General features: G+C 47.5%; 1 protein-coding gene across 1 annotated transcript; it reads right to left on the bottom strand.

Annotated features, from left to right (window-relative positions):
• Positions 1 to 481: 481 nt before the first annotated feature.
• CIMIP4 (ciliary microtubule inner protein 4) lies at positions 482 to 17,726 on the bottom strand. Its single transcript, XM_039877770.1, has 6 exons — positions 17,432 to 17,726; positions 13,795 to 13,839; positions 10,328 to 10,764; positions 8,694 to 8,838; positions 846 to 956; positions 482 to 643 (listed from the first exon to the last, which is right to left on the bottom strand). The coding sequence occupies exons 2-6, from the start codon at positions 13,814 to 13,816 to the stop codon at positions 549 to 551; spliced, it is 810 nt and encodes a 269-aa protein (XP_039733704.1). The 5' UTR covers positions 13,817 to 13,839; positions 17,432 to 17,726; the 3' UTR covers positions 482 to 548.
• Between the last annotated feature and the right edge of the window lie 1,282 nt (positions 17,727 to 19,008).

The following is a 19,008-nucleotide window of genomic DNA, read 5'->3' as shown; positions in this document are numbered from 1 at the left end:
TTGGCCAGATTGAGTCACATGCCCATTTCAGAACTGATCACTTTGTATGTGTGGAAGGAGGGGTCAGAGTTACTATGAGACCAAACAAAACTGCCCCTGGATTGAAGGAGGGTGTGGCCATTTCCTCTAAAGTCCGTGAGCTCCTAAAGAAGGAATGGACCCTGGAAGTAGTTGGGGTTCTGCTAGGGAGGGCATAGAAGGTAAGATCCAGCAGTGTTTGCTATAGGACCCCTCCACATAGAGCATGAGGGAGAAGCCTGACACATTGGGCTTGGGACAGAGTCCCACTCAGGTCTTATGTCCTTTCCTGGAATTATGGAAGAAGGGTGCGTGTGTGTGTGTGTGTGTGTGTGTGTAGGGGCCTGGTCTGAGGGAGAGTTGGGGCCCTTCAGGCTTCTCTCCTGCCTCAGCTGGTCTTTCCAGCATTGAACATTGGCCCCACCCCAACATGAAGAAAGGCACCAAGCAGAGGGAAGAAGGGTTTCGATTTGTGCCTTTATTGTTAGCACTTTCTCTGAGTCGAGGGCACCTCTTCTGAGTTGTGTCTGTTACTTCGAGCTCTTGCTTTTGCTCTTTTCTCCATATTTCTCATCCAATGCTTTCTGCAAGTTCATGTTCATAGCATTTTTCTGGTGCCACCGTCCTGCAGAGAGCAAGGCAGGAGCCAGTACAGGTAGGTCACCCAGAGGACCTCTAGAGTGCCCAGGCCCCAGAGGTGATCCATGCCTCTTCAGGCCCACCCCAGGACTCTCTGTGCTGCTCTGATTTCTTTCTGGACTTGGGACCCACACACCCTGCCCAATTATGGGGGTGCACTCGTCCCTTACCCCCAGCTCCCCACATACCCAGATCATCCGTCTTTCTGCCATGCCAGCACTCTATGTTCCTCACTGATTTCTCAATCACCTCTGGAGTGTAGGAGGCCTTCATGAGGCTCTTCGTCTCCTGGGGGGCCCCTGTGGAACCCCATGAAGAAATCCCCAGAAACCCCAAGTCAACAGAGGTCAGGAGCTCTAGAGTTCATACCTGGATGTCAGTTTTCTCTGTGGATGGTGGATTGTGGGATGGTAGGGGGTGGGGAGAGTAAGGCAGAGGAACGAAGACCTGGGCTCAAACCCCAGCTCCATCATTTATGGACAGTGTGGCCTCAGACAAGTTTTTAACCTCTCAGAGCTTTGGTCTCTTCATCTATTCAAAAAGATAAACTAATGAAATGATCTTGCATGTGGAAGGTTACATTATTGGAAATTCCTTGATGCATATGGCTTGTGACAATTAATATCTGTATTTTCAGAAAATTTATCTCTACATGTAAAGTTAAACCAAACACAAGGAAATAAGTTACCATGATCGAGAATCAGCAGAAACATCAAACAGAGAACCAAATCCCAAAAGTGAGCAAGAATTTGAAAAATCCATTACAGAATATAAAATAAGTATATTTAGGGGTGGCTCCATAGTGTAGCAGTTAGCACATCTGCTTTACATGCAGAAGGTCCTGGGTTCGTGCCCCAGGTGGAGCCATGGACCGTACCTTGGGTGCACTAGGCCCCCTGGGTGCGCTGGGTGCGTCAGGCACCAGGGGCGTCAGGCCCTGGGTACACACCGCAAGCATGTGGGAGGAGACGCCCCGCTTTCAGAGATCCCGTTATTAAGGGGAAATGGCAACATCCATAGGTCAGGTGTGGAGCGGGGGGCGGAGAATTAAAGAGGGAGAAAAAAATAAGTATATTTAATGTCTGGAGTCATGAAAGAGAATAAAAGATTAAGCAAGAAATAAGAAAGTGCCCAGAAAGAACAGATTAGTAAAAGAAGTGAATGAAATTTCAGAAATAAAACATGTAATAATTTCAAATTCAATGCATAAGAGCTCTGGGATTTGCTTTGAAATAATCTGGGGTGCGGTGGATGGGTGAGTGGTAGAAAAGATAAAATAAGGTTGGCTATGTATTAATAACTGTTGAAGTTGAATGATGAGTGAAACATCTATTTATTAAACTATTCTTTCTACTTTTCTCTAAGTTTGAAAATCGACATCATAATGTTTAAAAACAAATTCAATGGACAGCTAAAATCGTAGATTAGATACAGCTAAGAAAAATGATGAACTGAAGCTAAATCTAAAGAAATGAACTAGAATTGAGCACAGAGGAGTAAAATGATGTGGAAAATATGAAAAAGCTATTAAATGAAGGCTCAGTGAGAAGGTCTAACCTATGTCTAATTGGAGTTCTGAAGGAGAGACTGGAGAAAATGGAGAGAGGTAATATTTGAAAAGATAATGGCCAGAATTTTCCCAGAATTGATGAAAATCTAAGGATATGAATCATTAGATTCAAGAATCATAACTCCTTAATAGCAGAAGTCAAAAGAATTTCTTACCTAAGTATATCCAAGTAAAACTTAGAACACCAGAGACAAAGTAATCTTAGCAGTAGCCATAGAGAAAAGGCAGATTACTTACAGAGAATAACAGTGAGTTTGATTAACCATCGAAGTCGGATGGAAATGAATGAATGATGTCACACTGGAGTACTGATGGGGAGAATTGACAATCTAAAACTATTTATGAGAACCGTTTTTCAAGAATAAGAATGAAATAAAGTTTTTTCTGGGCCTAAAAATTACCAACAACAGAGTCTAACCCCCAAAAATCTTCTAAACAACATACTTCAGAAAAGAAAAATATGACCCCAGAAGAAAGATCTGAGACCTAAAAACACATCCTAAAATATGACCCCAGAAGAAAGATCTGAGACCTAAAAACACATCCGTTATGAAAACAGTACTTTATGGGGTGAAATAATGAGGACGATGATAGCTCACTATTTTTTTAAGATTTACCACGTGCTAAGCACACAGTTCTTAGAGCTTAATGGAACATGCTCATTGAATCTTCTCAATGACATTAAGAAATAGGTATGATTATTATCTCCATCTTACTACTGAAGTCAATGAAACACAGACATGTTAAGTCACTTGTCTAAAGTCACACAGCTGGTAAGTAAAAGTTGTAGGACTCGACCCCAGACTCTATGGCTCCAGAATCTACGGTTTAGACTATTTCATTGATGTAAAATTAAAATTCTGTAAAATAATGTCATGGAAGCTGAGATGGGGGTGGGGAGAATAAAGTCGAAGGCTTCTAATGTCCTTATATTAATCGATAAACCTAAATACCTTGGTTAATTTTCGAGTTTGTTAACTATGCATGTAAAAATGTCAAAGGTAATCATTAAAAGAATAGGAAGAGTAAGGACAAAAATTACACTGGGGGAGAAAAAGCTCGCTTGAATTCATAATAAGAAAGGAAGGAGAAAAAAGCAAAATAGAAAGAACAGCACAGATAGAAAACACAAAATAAGGTCATAGAAATGAATCCAAATATATTAATAATTAGAATAAATACACATGGACTAAGCCCATTGATTAAAAAACAGATCATCAGACTACAAAAAAATTTTCCAGATATTTATTATCTAAAGCATACTTAAAACAAAAAGACACACAGAGAGGATAAACATGGAAATATAGAAAAAGATTTATCAAACAAATACTAACCAAAAGCAATCTGGTCTCATTGCATTAAATTATCAGACACAGCAGACTTGTAAAGCAAAGGTACTATGAGAAGTAAAAATGACTGCAATTCATTCAGGCGATGTAATAATTCTAAACTTGCTTCATTGGAATAATCTTGAAATAGTTAAAGCAAAATGAACAGAGCCGCAAGGAAAAAAATTGATAAATTTGCTCTCAGCAGGAAAGACTGAAAGGTACATCATTTAGTAATTAATAGATCAAGCAAAGAATATTCACAAGGAATTAGAAGATTTGTATAGAAATAATTAGCAAGCCATCTCTATTAGACAAACGCAGAATCCTGAACCCAAGAGATTATTTTCAAACACATTGATCACCTTCAAAAAAGGACTGTCTCCTGGGCTATAAAGCAAATCTCAACAATTTCAAAGGAGTAAAACCTTTACAGGTCATGTTCTCTAACAAGGGTGCCATCAAGCTAGAAATCCACTTTTGTAAAGCAAATTTTAGTGTGTTTGTCATGTATGACTTTACATGCTTACATAACAGAATGCGAAATTGGAAATTTGGACGGGAGCCCTAAACATGATAGAGATCAGATATCCGAGCGAAGTATGAAACAGACTCCTCCAGATGGAAATTTAAAGTAGGCGTCTAAAAATCTGTGAAAAAACCTACCTGCATGGAGGCTATCAAATGATCAGATGAAGGGAAACTGGCCTAGGATGTTTTAAGAGAATTTTTTGGCTTTTTTTATGGGCTGAGTCGCTCCTCCCCAAAGCAAAGGTGGTACCCATCTCTCACATTAAATCTAATTAAAAGGACTTTAGTAGGGGCCATTTGAGGAGCTCAATATATAGCCTGAGAGCTTGGGGGGCACCAAGGTTTGGAGCAAATGGCATTGGCCTGACACAGCAGGGCAGAGAGAGCATGCGGGCCAGCCGTACACCTCAAGTACAAAGGAGGCTGACAGTTTCCGTGAACCAGGTGTGGGTTAGTGGCGAGAGGGCGGGCCTTGGAGCCATTTTAAATCCCACCCCTGATCTGATGCCCCTCATGGTCTCCTCTCTGTGCCCCAGCCTCAACAGCCAGATGGGTCTTTTGAAACATAAGTCACTCTTCTGCACAGAATCATGCAATGTCTCCCAGTAAAAAGGCCGAGACAAGCCAACGTCCTTGACATGGTCCCTCTGCCCAACTGCTCTTTTCCCAGTAATCCACTGCCTGATCTGCTCCCTTCCTGCAGGTCTTTACTCAGATGTCACCTGCTCCAAGAGTCTACCCTGACTGGTCTACTTAATGTCGCTTAGGGGTCCATACAGAGTGGCTAATCATATAAAGAAAAGCAAAGGGATTGTTGACAAAAGTCGGGTTGATGTAGCTGTTGCGACAGAGGCTTCCAAGATTCCTGTAAACCCCTATCTTAACCTGGGAGGGGACACGCAGTGACTTATTATTGTTCTTTAAACTGCACACATAAGCTTTATACAGTCTTCTACATGGGTTGTAGTTTTCACAATTGAAAAAGAATGCATCTATCCTGGTTTAAATGCAGGAATACGCATTTGGTTTAATATTAGGAAATCAGTATAATTTACCACATCGACAGAGCAAAAGAAAAAAAATCATATGATCATCTAAATAACTGCTGTATAAATGGTTAATACAACTCAAAACCCATTCATAATTTTTCTAAATTAATGCACACTTGAGGAATAAAGGGGACCCTCCTCCTTAACCTGATAAAAGAGGATCTTCAAAATTCTTTTTAAAATGTTATATTTAAAGGTAAATGTGAGAATCCAGGAGATAAGGGTACCTGCTCTCCCTGTTTATATATGACATTGTCCTGGACAAGTCAGCCAGGATGGTGCAAAGGCAGAAGGAGCTTAGTGGTTAATAGTATGAGCTCTGGCCCCAGACTGCCAGAGTTCAAATTCTAACGCTGACCATTCCTTAAGCAAGTTATTTATTTATTTATTTATTTAGGCAAAACTTGGTTGACCTCACAGATTGCAAGGACCTTGTCAGTTTACGATCTCTTATTCTTTTATCTTTTAGGACCTTGTCAGCTTACAATTTCTTATTTTTTTTTATTTTTTACACCTATAGCACCTGGTCTTCCTAGGTGGTCTCCCATCCAAGTTCTAACCAGGCCTGACCCTGCTTAGCTTCCAAGATCAGACGGGATCGTAAGCAAGTTATTTAAGCTTTCCATGCCTCAGTTTTTTCTACCTAAAAAAAGGGAGGGGGGTGGAATTATAGCACTTACTGAATAAAGTTCTTGTGAAAATTAAAATGTATGTGAAGTAGAGCAGCCATTATCATTATTTTTAAAAAGCTCCAAAGACTACAAATTATTGCAATTAATTGGTGAGCTTGAGTAAGGCTTCTGGATATAAGATTAATGCACAAAAATTAAAATGCCTCTGTGTATACAAGCAGCAAATTTAGAAAATGTAATTTTTAAAAAGATGCCATTTGCAATAAGCAGCAAAAAAGAGGTTCTTCTAAGTAAATCTAACCCCAAACCTGCATAATCTTTATAGAAGAAAATTATAAAATGTTATTGAGAGATATTGAAGAAAGACAAATTAATGGAGCTGAACACCATATTTATGGGTCGGAAAATTCATTATCGTAAAACTGACCGCTGACCCTAAATTGAGCTGTAGATTCAACGTACTTCCAATCAAAAACCCAACAGGATTTTCCACGGAAACTGACAAGCTGATTCTAAAATTTGTGTGTAAGAGTAAAGGACCTAGAGTAACCAGGGCATTAGCTGGTGGTGGTGGCACTATTGGAGGAGGAGGGGAGGCTACCTGAGCAGATATCAGATTCCTTATAATACCTGGGTAATTAAAGTGTAATATTAGACCAACGGGCAGAAAAGGGAGCCTGGAAACTGATCTGTGCTCCTAGGAGATTTGATGGATACCCATGGTACCACTGCAGGTCACCGGGGAGAAAGGCGGGACCATTCAGTAAAAAGGACTGAGCAATGGGTGATCCACAAGGAGGAATTAAAAATGACCATTTCACACTCAGAAAAGAAATCAACTCCAGGTGGATTAAAGGCGTAAATGTGAAACGCAAAACTAAATATTTTAGACGACTAGAGAAAAGATCATCTTTATGACTCAGCATGGTTTAGGGTTTCCTGAACCAACTCCTCCTGGAACATTCTCTATCTCAGTGAACAGCAATTCCATCCTTCCAAGTCGGTCAGGTCAAAAACTTCGACATCAACCTTAATTCCTCTCTCACGCACCCCACATCCATTCATTCATCTGTTCTCTCAGCTCTGACTTAGACAAATACCCAGAACCCTACTCCGCCATCACCTCCCCGAGCCTCCGTATCACACAATGGCGTCCTCTAGAGCTATGCAGTGCTGCAACCCGGCTCCCCATACCAAGCTATCGCCATCGGTCTCACCGGGATTTTCGTGGTCACCTCCTCACTGCTCTCTCTGTTTCTGTCCCAGCTCCACCCCATCTGTTCTCAACACAGCCAACCGGAAGCAATCCTTTAACCTAAGTCAGACCAGGCCGTCCTCCTGCTGAAAGACCCTCGCTGGGCTTCCCATCTCACAAAGATAAAAGACCCCACCTCGCCCTCTGGTTTCTCTTCCCTCACACCTGTCTGGCCATAGGAGCCTCACCCACCTAGAACAGCACGTGCAGAGGCTCAGCTGGGTGGGTGGAAATGGAGAGAGGGCACGGGTGAGCCACGCGGACAGTAGTGTGCTTAAGGTGCCATCCTAATTCACAGCGCTTGAAAGTTTCTGGAGTGTAAATACTACCACGGCCAATTGTAAGACAGCATTGTGATACCAATCAATCAGTCCAGGGAGATTTAATAATTGTCTCTTATGAGCTGGTGTGATACACAGTTGTGTTTCTCAGGCTAAAGGGTGGGTTTTAAAAAATATATTATTCTTTTTTTAAAAAAATATATTATTCTTTTACGTTTATGTAGACATTACCATATAAGGTTGTATGTCAGGACTGTTGGGTGATACTTGTTAGATAAACAAGTGGAGGCCCAGAGCAGGGGACAATCTGAGTCTCTCTTCCCTCCCCGCCTCCCCCCGCCCCGGGATCACCCTTTCTCCAAGTTCAAAGGAAAACCCAGAAAGTTCCAGTAGCTGTCTGGTTCCTCGGGTGACAGGGACATGAGCCAGGTGAGGCGGTTTGCCAGGCCCCGGGGACAGTGGAGACGGACTGGGGCGAGGCAAGATGAAGCAAGAGGACCAGAAAAACTTGACATTTTGCAATGAAGCTGACCTGGGACACGGGGGCAGAGAGAAGCCCCTGCGTGCTAACCGTGGACCCCCATCTGAGCCTTTTATTAAATGCTTGGGAACAGAGCTAGAGCTAGGGAGGTGACCCAGGGTGAGGAAAGACTCTGGGGTTTAGCGACAGAAGAAAACTCTGGATTCGAGCGTCAGATCTGCCTGCTACTACTGAGGGGTCTTGGGCAAACTGTTTCCGACGTGTGGAAATGGAGCTAACGGCCCTCCCCACCCTCACCCCTGTGACAAACAGGTCTGACCTGAAGGACACTATTGATGTTGGACTCTCCAGCCCACCCGTGGCCCCAGATGGTGCCACTGCCAGGCTCTGGGAAGGAAAAATATCAGCCTGCCACCTACTGAGCACTCACCGCGCGCCACAGGTCAAGAGCCTTCACGTGGCACTGCAGAGAGTCTTGCCAACGACTCAGTGAGGCCCACATTGTCATATTGTCCCCACTGTACCAGAAAGTGACTAAGGCTCAGAGAGGTTAACAGTCCTGCCCGAGGCCACACTCAGTGGGTGGCTGAGCAGAGCTTTGAATCAGAGACGTGATGTCACTGAGACCAAAGGTGCCCAGGCCAGGGGTGCCTGGGTCTCCTCTTGGCAGATCAGGACACCAGAGGTCTGACTGCCAACCGAGATGGATCGTTTGCACGGTGAGGACAGACTCGCCAGGGGGGATGGGACATTCCCAGCGCTTGGCATAGGGCCTGGCGAAGCAGAGGCCTTTGGTGGTCTGGCTGAAATGAGTCTCTGGGGACAGCCTAGGGTCTTACCCATAGAGGTTCAGGAAGGGGCAGACATCCCACGGGCCTTCCCTGCCCCACCCTTGACCTTTGCCCTGACCTTGAAACAAGTTTGACCGCATGTTGTAGCCCAGGTCATAGTAGTCGGAGAAGACGGAGGCGATTTCCACAGAACTCTGGGTCCTGCTGGGCCACGAGCTTGCCCTCTTCTGGCCCTCGAAAGCTTCGCTAATGGCCCTTCGAGCCTGAGGGGAAAGGGACAGTGAAGAGACGAGGATGAGGGAAGCAGGGCCCAGCCCCGTATCTCCCCCTTTAGCTCTGACCCTGCCCTCGCCACCCCGTAGCCCGCGCTTAGCCTGCACCTTCGACCAATCCCCAGGGCTGGGGAGCTAGAACGGCTGAAGGTACCTCCACTCTCCCCCGCACCCCACTTCCTACCGCATGGGCTAGGGCATCAGAGATGACCGTGGTGATAAACCGCCTCCTGCCTTGAGCACCTACTGTATACCTCATCAGGAGAGGGCTCTATAAGGTGATATTAGTCCCGCCATTTTATAAACGAGGAAGCCCGTCTCAGGGTGGGGACTCGTCCTGTCACAGAGCCGTGTAAGCCACCGAGCCTGCCTTGCCTCCTAGAATCGAGGCATCGGTTCTAGGTGGCTGCTTCGACTGCATCGAGGCCAACTCATTCCTTGTACCAGTGGGAAAACTGAGGCCCAGAGTGGTTGAGCCCAAGCCTAGGAGCCAAGGAGCCTGGTTTTGTTCCTCTCTGGGCCTCCTAGAAGAGACAAACGACACCTCCCCAAGGCCAAGGGGGCCATGAGAGATAGAAACCATACAGTCAACTTCAAACTGGGACAAGACGCTCCACGTGCAGTGAAAACGCTTAGGATTGTGACCTCCCAGACTGGCCGGTTGGTGGGCTCACCACACCTTAAGGTGACAAAGTAGAAGGAACTCGACCTTGTGATCCTGGACCTCCCGCTTGCTCAGTGTGACCCTGAGCAGATCGTATTACCTCTCTGAGCCTCAGTTTTACCATCTGTTAAAAAGGAAGCAATGATTCCCGTTCGGCCTACAACACAATGCAGTTGCTATGAGAGTCGAGCAAATGGCTTTGAAAATGTGTCTCAGTATCGTATCCCAGAGCAGGAAGAACCCTTTGCCACCCTGATCTAGTCCAACTGCCTCATTTTACAGATGTAAAGACTAAAGTCCAGAGAGGAAAAGTAACTTATTCAGAGTCAACCAGCACTCAGGGCAGAGCCAGGATTCAAACTCAAGCACTCTGATTCCCAGTCAGTGCTGTCCATCATTCAACGCTGTCTTCTTTAGATCTGTGTGAGTTCAAAGCATCAAATTTAAACACTAGACTTAGAACTGCAAAGTCACGGAAGGCCAAGGCTCCAGAAGCTGCTGGCCCAGTTTGGGTCCTCATCCTACACAACTGGGTAAACTCGGTTAACTTCCTTAACCCCTTCCTTGAGCTCCTTATCTCTAAGATGAAGGTAAGAGCAGCTTCCTTGTTGGGAAGATGAAACGAGTTGTTTTTTGTGAAGAGTGTAAGCAGTGCGCAGTGCCTGGCACATAGCAAGTGCTCAGTGAACACCGCTTCTTGATGATACTGTTACAGGGACTCTGTTCTCAGGAGCGGGTTCCTTTGAGATCCTCATTTATAGGTCTCCATGCAGAACCCTCCTGCCGCCCTCAGCCTCCTGTGCCCTGTGCCGACACCTGCTCCTCGGACAGCAGCTGGTCCACCACGTCGCTCCCGAACTTGTGGCGAATGTTGTCAGGAATGACGCTGCTTCTCTGGCCCTGGGGCCCCAAGGTGGGGTTTTCTTTCAGCCCCTGGCACGGCTGAGCCCCGTCTCGGGAGGTGGCCCTGCTCTCCTGCGAGGAGGATCTGTAGCCCCCCTTCTTTGGGGACCCAGACTGTGGGTCCATCCCAGGGGAGTCCCTGCTGACAGCTGTGGGTGGCGGACACCGGACTCCCTCCACGTGGGCCTGCCCCAGGGGGCTGCTTCCCCGGTGCAGGGTCGGCTGTGGGGAGACTGGGGCCTGGCACTTGAACTTGGAGGTATCCGAGGGGCTGTGGGCAGTTCTCCTGGGGTCCATGTCCTGCTGGTCTTCCTTGCTGTTCACTTGGGCCCTGGGCAAATTGGTCGTACCTGAACAGGGGGAAGAGAGAGGGAGAGAGAAAAGGAGACAGACGGATAAATGTGGAGAAGAAGACAGGAAGGGAGCCAGCGGTGGGGTAGGGAGGAGGGACAGACACAGATTCTGAGCACAAAAAAGGAATGGGAACAGAGAGAAGTCATGGCAGCCAGAAGCATGGGCGAGAAATCGAGAGAGAGACACAAAGAAAGAAAGTAGTTCAGCTGCCAAGCCTCGCACGGAACAAGGTCATCCTGCAGAACAAGGTCATCCTGCGGAACAAGGTCATCCTGCGCGGTTTTTGACAGGCCGTGCCTGTCCAGCCTTGAGGCCTGGCTGTCTGATATTCAGCAAGGGGTTAGATCTCTCTGTGCTTTGGTGTCTCTGGCTGCATTTGGTTCATTCTCTCCACCCCCCACACCCCCAACCCCTTGAGCCACCCTCCACCCCAGCCTCCCCACTATCTAGTGAAAAAAGCCAGTAGCCATGGAAGCTGGCACAAGGCCTTACTTGACTTGGCCAAGTCACATGGCCGGAAAGGACCAGAGCTGGATCTGGGCCCCGTCTTTGCTCTCCATCCAGAGCTGCTCCCCAACCATCACTTCCCTCCTCTGTTCTCCGGGCTAATCGGGCAGTGCCACCCCTGCGCTCACACCACGCCTCTCCCCTCCCTTCCTCCCGCCCGCATTCCTGCCTGACCCCCGGCCCCAGAGGGCCCCTTGCTCCCCTCCACCTGTGATGTCTCCTCCTCATCTTCCACCATCCCCGGATCCAGCCCGAGAGACTGCTGCTTCCCTCTCGCCATGCCCTGGGACGTCCCACCGCCCAACGTTGGCCCCCAACACGCTCCACGTGTCTCTTGCAACCCTGAGTTTTCCCTTTCTTCATCACTGTGAGCTACAAAGCATCTTGTTTCCCCTCCTAGACGGGGTGAAGGGGCCGGGTCATTGAGGTGAGGTCCACAGGTGAATCCATCCTGGGCCCCACAGCACCCACCAGAGCCCTGTGCATCCGAGATGTAGGTGAAGTCCATCCGTGAGTGACGGAACATGGACCGAAAAGGAACCTCGCAGGGTGATCTGATCCTAAATTCCTAACTGGGCAGGTCATAGTGAATAGTCACGCTCCGGGCCGATAACTTCTTTCGTGAAAACTTTCATGCCAGCCTGTCCATGGTTCTCCCGCATCTAGGTTAGCACTCCTTTGAAATGCCAGAAGTAATACCCCTCAAAGTGGGTATTAACCCTCAGGAGAGCACAGAACCTTGTTAACTCTCCTGGAATCCAATCCCGCCTGGCTCTCCCCCACCCCCACGCCCTCTTCCTTAGTTTGTCTCCTTAATTTCAAATGCGTGAAAGAAGCTGCAAAACTGTCATTCTCCAGAGGATTTGAGATCCTGCTCCCTGGCATACGTCATCGGTTTGGCTCACATAAACTCTTACAAAGTTTTCCTACAGGTTTGGACCTTGCTTACGTCAACAGGAAGGAGTAGGTGGCTGCAGGAGAGTCAGACCCAGAGTGACACTGGCCCTCATCGAGTCTAAAGTGAGGCCAGAGAGCTTTCCCTCCCTTTGTCCTGGGTGCTGCCCCAGTGAGCAGGCAGCTAGGCAAAGGGGCACCCCTGGAGACAAGTAAGGCTTCCAGGATGGGGACGGTGACCCTTCTCAAAAGAGTGGCTACAGGGAGCTTGAAGAGCACTAAGCACCCCCCTGATCAACCGTGACCCCTCCTCCTGCTCACTGTATCAGAATCCCCATGGGAAGGGATGAGAACCTGGGTGTTTGACAAGGCCCCTGGGTCATTCGGGTCATCGGAGGAAGCTTCCAGCAGGAGTCCTGCCCTAGTCTCCCTGGACAGCTGTTTCTCACATCCACGTGTGTCAGCCCCACCACGGTTCACTCACCCATGGAGACCTTTCTCAGAGCTGACCTCATCCTGACACTTCTCTGAAACCCTTGCCCTTGTCCTCAGGGCCTAGCCTCCAGCCTCAGGGATCCACCCAAGACCTGGCCTGGCCTCTCTCCCACCTCCCTCTCCAGCCTTCAAGCCATATTGAATTTCCTTTGAAGCACCAGTCCTCAAAATAATAATAATTTTAAAAAAGACACCAGCCCCTCTCCCCTGCAGACCTTTGCCCACCCTGCTCCCCATGCCGGAAACACTTTCTTCTCCCCTCCTTGGGCCACAGCACCCCGTGGCTTGGCTTACTCATGACCTACATGTACCTCCCACCCAGAGACCAGGCTCCCCAACCCCCAACCCTCTGTGTTCTCTCACAGCCTGCCCTCTGATTGCAAATGAAAAGAGGGGTTCAGTGGAAAGTAATCTTGTAGGGTGATCAGATCATAAATTCCTAACTGGGCAGATCACGGTGGGTGTCACGCCTCGGGCATATAACTTCCTCAGTGAAGGCTTATCTTTGCCTCAAGCCAGCCCTGTCCACTGTGTCTGTGTATCTAGGTTAACACACCTTTGAAATACCTCCTTTCAGACCCCCTTCTAAGACGTAACCACCTCAAGTGAGCAAATCATCTTAACTGTCCTGTAATCCAGTCCCTGCCTTGCTTTCTCCCGCCTCTGTGTCAGCTTCTGTCCGTGCTTCTTAATCGCAAATGCATGAAAGAAGCTGCAAACTGATGCTCCCGAGCGTTTGAGATCTTGCTCCCCAGCAGATGTTGTGAGTTTGGCTCAAATAAACTCTTATAAAACTTTTCTCCAGGTTTGGACATTTCTGCCGTGGACAGGGCGCATACAGGGGGCTGCTGTCTCCCCCGTGAACTGAAGAGGGGCACCGTGGCAGGCTCATAGTCCCCAGGCCTGGAGGTGGGGCGGGGCTCAGCGATATTCCTTTCCCTCCCCTTTCCCTTCTCTCTTCAAACAGAACACCCCGAGGAGTTCAGGGCCACACAGAGGGTATGGAAGCCTGAGCAAGACAGAGGGAGAGGGGAAGGGGTTGTTCCTGCTGCCCCCAGTAGTCCCTCCGGGAGCCCTGGGTGTACATTGAGTGTCCCTGATCAGCATGCCCCAGTTCGGCCCCGTTCTACCTGCTCGGTGGCCCAGCTCCATGGATTCTTGCTCCAAGCTTAGTCCTGTAAACAAAGGAACACATTCCGTGGTCTCAGATGACACAGAGGCTCCCTGAATAGGGAGAAGCTGAGAACGGAACAAGGAGGCCTATGGCCATCTGCCCAGCCCCTGACCAGAGGTCCCGCATTCTGCCTCTACTGCTCTCTGGCATTCAGTGAGCCCCCTGCCCCGTCCATCCACCACCCATGGCACTGGGCCTGCCTCCTGGACCCCTGCAGACCCAGTCCTTTCCAGAAATCCCTGGTCATTCCCTCTCCCCTGCACACATCCCTCCACCATGAGTGCCTCAAAGGCCTTGCTCAACCAGCCTGAGGGACTGGACCCCTCTTCCTCCCCCTCCCGCTCTGCACTACCCAATGCCCCCTGGCTGTGAGGCTGTGAGGTGCATCGCCCCAAGTCCCCCATTCTGGCGACTATTTGCCTCCCTGCAAATAGGATGTTGTTAGTTTTACCAGCTGGTCATTCAAGCTCAAGGGGAGGGAACCAACTTGGCCAGCTTTGTGTTCCCTTTTCCTAGGTGATCTTTTTCTTATTCAGATTCTCTTATTTTATCACATCTTTTTTAAAGTTTTTGTGAATTTTGGAATATAAATAAAACAATTTATTGTGTAACAGATGTTTAGTCCCTAGACCTAGTGGTAAGTATCTTTGTAATAAGAGAAGCATAGAAGCAGCAAGTCAGAGCTGGAAGGGACTTTTGAGATTAACTAATCCAACCCCCTTCGTTTTATAAATAAAGAAACTGAGGCCCAGAGAGGGAGAGTGACTTGTCTCAGGTCACACAGCAAGTTGTTCTGCAGGTAAATTACGAGCAGTTTAAGAACTGGGTTAATTTTATTCTCTTGAAAAATTGCCAAGCAAAACACTCTATTAATTTTGACACTTAGTAAATGTTTTGTGATTAAGTAGCTTCTGATATGACTGCCTATGATCCCTAACCCCTTGGTATTCATGCACCATACAAAACACTCCCCCCTGAGTGTGGGCCAGACCTAGTGACCTGCTTCTGATCAAAACGGTGTGACCGAAGTGAGACAATGTCACTTTCAAGATCAGATTAGTAACTTCTGTCCTCTTTCTCTGGTTGTCCTTGGCTTGCTGGTTGTGATGGAAGCCGCTGCCATGTTTTGAGCTGTCCTATGGAGAGGCTCAGGTGGTAAAGAACTGAGAAGGCCTCTGGCTAAGAGCTCATAAGGAACAAAGACACATAATCCAACAGGCATCAAAGAACTGAATGAATCCTGCCACCTGAATGAGCTCGGGAGTGGATTCTTCCCCAGTCGAGCCTTCATATGAGAACACAGCCCAGCTGACACATTAGTTACAGCCTGTGGGAGACCCTGAGCCAGAGGACCCAGCCAAGCCACACCCAGGATCCTGACCCTTAGAAACTGTGAGATAAGAAATTTGTCCTTTTTCTAGGCATACAGTTTTAAACTGCTAAACTTGGCGGTAATTTGTTATGCAGCAATAGTGAACTAATATATATTTGGGTACCAAGGATGGGGTGCTACTGTAACAAATGCCTAAAAATGTGGGAGTGGCTTCAGATCCAGTGGGTGGAGCCTAGAAAGATTTTGAGAAACACAACAGAAAAAACCTAGATTGCCTTGAACAGACTATTAGTAGAAATCTGGATTTGGAGGATGCTGCCACTGAAGGCACAAAAGAAAGTGAAGGACATGTTATTAGAAGAAAGGATGTCCTCGTGATGTAGTGACAGAAACTTAGGATATGACTGCCTATGATCCCTAGTTTTGTGGAAAGCAAAATGTGTGACCGACTGGGTGATCTACAAAGGAGATTTCCAAGCAAAGTATTGAAGGTGCCTCCTGATTTCTTCCTGCTACTTGTAGTGAAATGTGAGAGGAGAGAGAGAAATTGAAGGACTGGCAAAGAAACAGGCATCAGGACTTAATAATATTGGAAATTCTCATCCACTCCAGATGCCAAAAGATGCTAAAATTAAGAAATGGGTTCAGGGCATCGTCAGGAAAATGTAGCCAAGAGTGTGACTATAAGACCTTTTATTAAAACCTTAGAGAGATGAAAGGATCAGAATATTATCCAGTCAAACAATGGGCCCTTACAAGAGGCAAAAATATGCGTCACAGATTCTCTTAATGGAAGAATAGGGCCTATAGGAAGCTTAAGAGTGCTATCTCTCAGCAGGAGATCCAATGGAGAAGACTTTTATCTACAGAGTGTCACAGTTTTTGAGAAAACTGTGTTTGCAAAAATAGTACTTTTGCAGTACTATCAGCTTGGGTGACGGGGATACAAACAGCTCAAAATGAAAAGAAACCAGTGGACTCCCAGATTCTACCGGCAGATAGTAGCCTGAGAAAATTACTCAACTGCAAACATGCACCACATTTTTTAAAAAGTGTGTGGGGTGGGTAACTTAGAGAGTGGAAGCAGGGATCCATAGGGCAGAGCTGAGAGATATGGAGAATTATTTCGATGGCTTGAAACCTAATAAGGAAAGTCCAACGTTTGTGTGGCTGGATTTCAGAATTGCTATGGACCAGTGACTCCTTTGTGTCTCTATTTTCCTCATTTTTGAATAGGAATGTCTGTAGCTCTTCTTTTATGTCAGGTATGTTCAGGGCAGATTATTTTCACAGACATACCTATGCAGAAGGACTGAACTCAAGAAGCGACACACCTCCATGATTGATTTATAGGGCCAGATTCTAGCTTTTAAGCTGATGTTGTAACGGGATGAGACTTTTGGAGATCTTGAGAGGGGATGAATGTATATCATTTGGGGCTAGAGGTGGACAGTTGACATGGCTCCAGTATTCACCCATTTGGGTAATTCCACTGGGCCCCACCGCAAGTGTGGGCTGGATTTGTTGGCTTGCTTCTAACTAGTAGAATATGGCAAAAGCAATGAGATGCCACTTCCAAGATGAGGTCATAAGAGACTGTGACTCTGTCCTGTCCACACTCTCTCTGGCTCGGTCCCTCCGATGGAATAGCTTTCACATCGTGAGCTGCTCTCTGGAGAGGCCCACAGGACAAGAAACTGAAGGCGACCAGCACCTTGTGAGAAACTGAGGTCCTCAGTTCAACAATCCACGTGAGTGGTTTGAAAGAAGGCCTTCTCTAATTGAACCTTGAGATGAGACTGCAGCCCCGACCAACACCTCGATCACAGTCTGGGAGAGATCCCGAGACAGAGGACCCATTCAAGCTGCATATGTATTCTTGACCCACAGAAACTACGAGATAATAAATGCTGTTGTTTTAAGCCACTAAGTGTCAGGGTGATTTGTTATACAGTCTACTGGTTTGTCTATCTTCACAAGGACTCAGTGAGGTGTTCAGAGAAACCCTTAACTCACCCTCTTCATAGATAGAGAAACTGAAGCTGAGGAGAACAATAGGACTTCACCCAGGTGGTGCTGAAGCCAAACACCACAACTTTTATCTCCTTTGAGTGAGTTTTCTGCTCCTGTCCTCACTCCCCATCACCAGCCCCCCACTAGGAGTACCACAGCAGCTCCCCATCTGCCCCCCTGGCACCCCTAGTCCAGAGCAGCCTGGATGGGCTTGGACAGAAATGTGGACTCACTGCCAGTTTCTGACCTGGAGAGAAGGTCCCAAGAGATGTTGGTCAAGAAGGGAGGAAAAGAAAGTCCAGTCGTAGTCTGGGCACTCACTCTTCACTCATAAGCAACTCTGAGTGGGGAGAAGGAAGATGAAATTTGTTACGAGAGACCCCTGGCCCATCTTACAAGTCTCTGCCTGACCTCTCCACTCTCTTTCATAATGTCAGAAAACACGTGAACCACTCTGGTGTGTGCCGAAGCCCAGGAGTGTCGATCTGCGCGGCCCAACTGCTGTGAAAGCCAATGGACAGTTGCTAGGGAGCAGCCCTCCCTTGCTGTTCATTGGAGTTGCCATGGTGATCACTATACACAGGGCTCTGTTATCTCAGAGGGCTGATAGGCCCACCTTGGGGAACCAAGGCCATAGAAAGCCAGTACTGCCCCCCGAACACTCACCTTGTGCCAGGTTGTGTGCCAGGCACAGAAGGCTCAGATGCCATCGAATGGGAAGGACATTCTTGGGATTACTAAGTATTACATAGAGTAATTAGTTCTGTCTAGGAAAAAGGAGCAGGGCTCACAGAAGGGCCATTTGATCTAGATTTTGAAGGATGCATAGGAGCTCAACAGTTTAGAAGGGACTCAAATATCAAAGGCATGGTACGTTTGTGAGCGTAAATGTAGGTCAAGGGGAGTGGGGAGGGAAGAAGGAGAGATTCACCTGGAGTTGTCTGAGCTGGCTGTGAAGGAATCAGAGACCAAGGAGTGAAATTAGAGCAGGGTGGGACCGTGAGGGTCTGCTCTGCTCCACTCGAAACAGAAGGGCTACGGAAGATTAAGTAAAGTGACGTGACTTCTGCGGTTCGTGCCAGCGGCAGCTCAGTCTTGTTTGGCTGTTGCTCAGCAGGGGTCGGGGTACAGGGTATGCCTCTTGCATGCCTCGCCTTATGGGGCCTCCCCAGGAAGCAGAGCGCATTGTGGTTAAACTTGGGGTCCCCCAAGTCTGGGCCTGCCGTAGTAGAAGAGTGACTTAGGTCAAGTTCTTTAGCTGAACTTTCCTCATGCGTGAAACAGATATAACCTGCCTCCAAGGGTCAGAGTGAGGACCGAACAAAGTCATTTTTGTGAAATGCCTAGAACATTGCCTACACAGAGAGACATCCCCTATAGCTCGAAGCTGACCCTGTAAGTGATCCATCAGCACGTCTTTCAAAGGACATGACTCAGAGCCCTTTATCCACCTCCATGTCTCCCCCCAGACCCCAGTCGAAGCCACCACCACCTCCGGCCTGGGTTAACACACTTGCCTCCTCGCTGGTCTCCTGTTTCTGCTCTCGTCTCCGTATTAACCGCCCGTTGGCACGGAACAGTGCTGGCGAGCCTCAGGGATGCTGCGGGCTCAGTTGCAGACCACCACAATAAAGCGAAGAGTGCAATGAAGTGAGTCGCACGAATGTCTTGGTTTCCTAGCGCGTGTGAAAGTTATGTTTCCCCTATCCTGTAGTCCGTTTAGTGTGCCATAGCGTTATGTCTAAGAACACCAATGTACCCACCTTAATTAAAAAATACTTATTGCTAAAAAATGCTAACCATCATCTGAGCCTTCAACGAGTC

The sequence above is a fragment of the Pteropus medius genome, unplaced genomic scaffold, assembly GCF_902729225.1.
Source record: "Pteropus medius unplaced genomic scaffold, Ma_sr-lr_union100, whole genome shotgun sequence".
Lineage (NCBI taxonomy): Eukaryota > Metazoa > Chordata > Mammalia > Chiroptera > Pteropodidae > Pteropus > Pteropus medius.
This window is presented reverse-complemented; position numbering and strand designations above follow the sequence as displayed.

Excerpts from the sequence above, each read along its gene's own strand:
- CIMIP4 (XM_039877770.1), bottom strand. The coding sequence starts at position 13,816 with ATGGAGCTGGGCCACCGAGCAG. Across the intron at positions 10,765-13,794 it reads GGAGCTGGGCCACCGAGCAG|GTACGACCAATTTGCCCAGG; the intron begins GTAGAACGGGGC and ends CCCCCTGTTCAG. Across the intron at positions 8,839-10,327 it reads AGCTGCTGTCCGAGGAGCAG|GCTCGAAGGGCCATTAGCGA; the intron begins GTGTCGGCACAG and ends CTTTCCCCTCAG.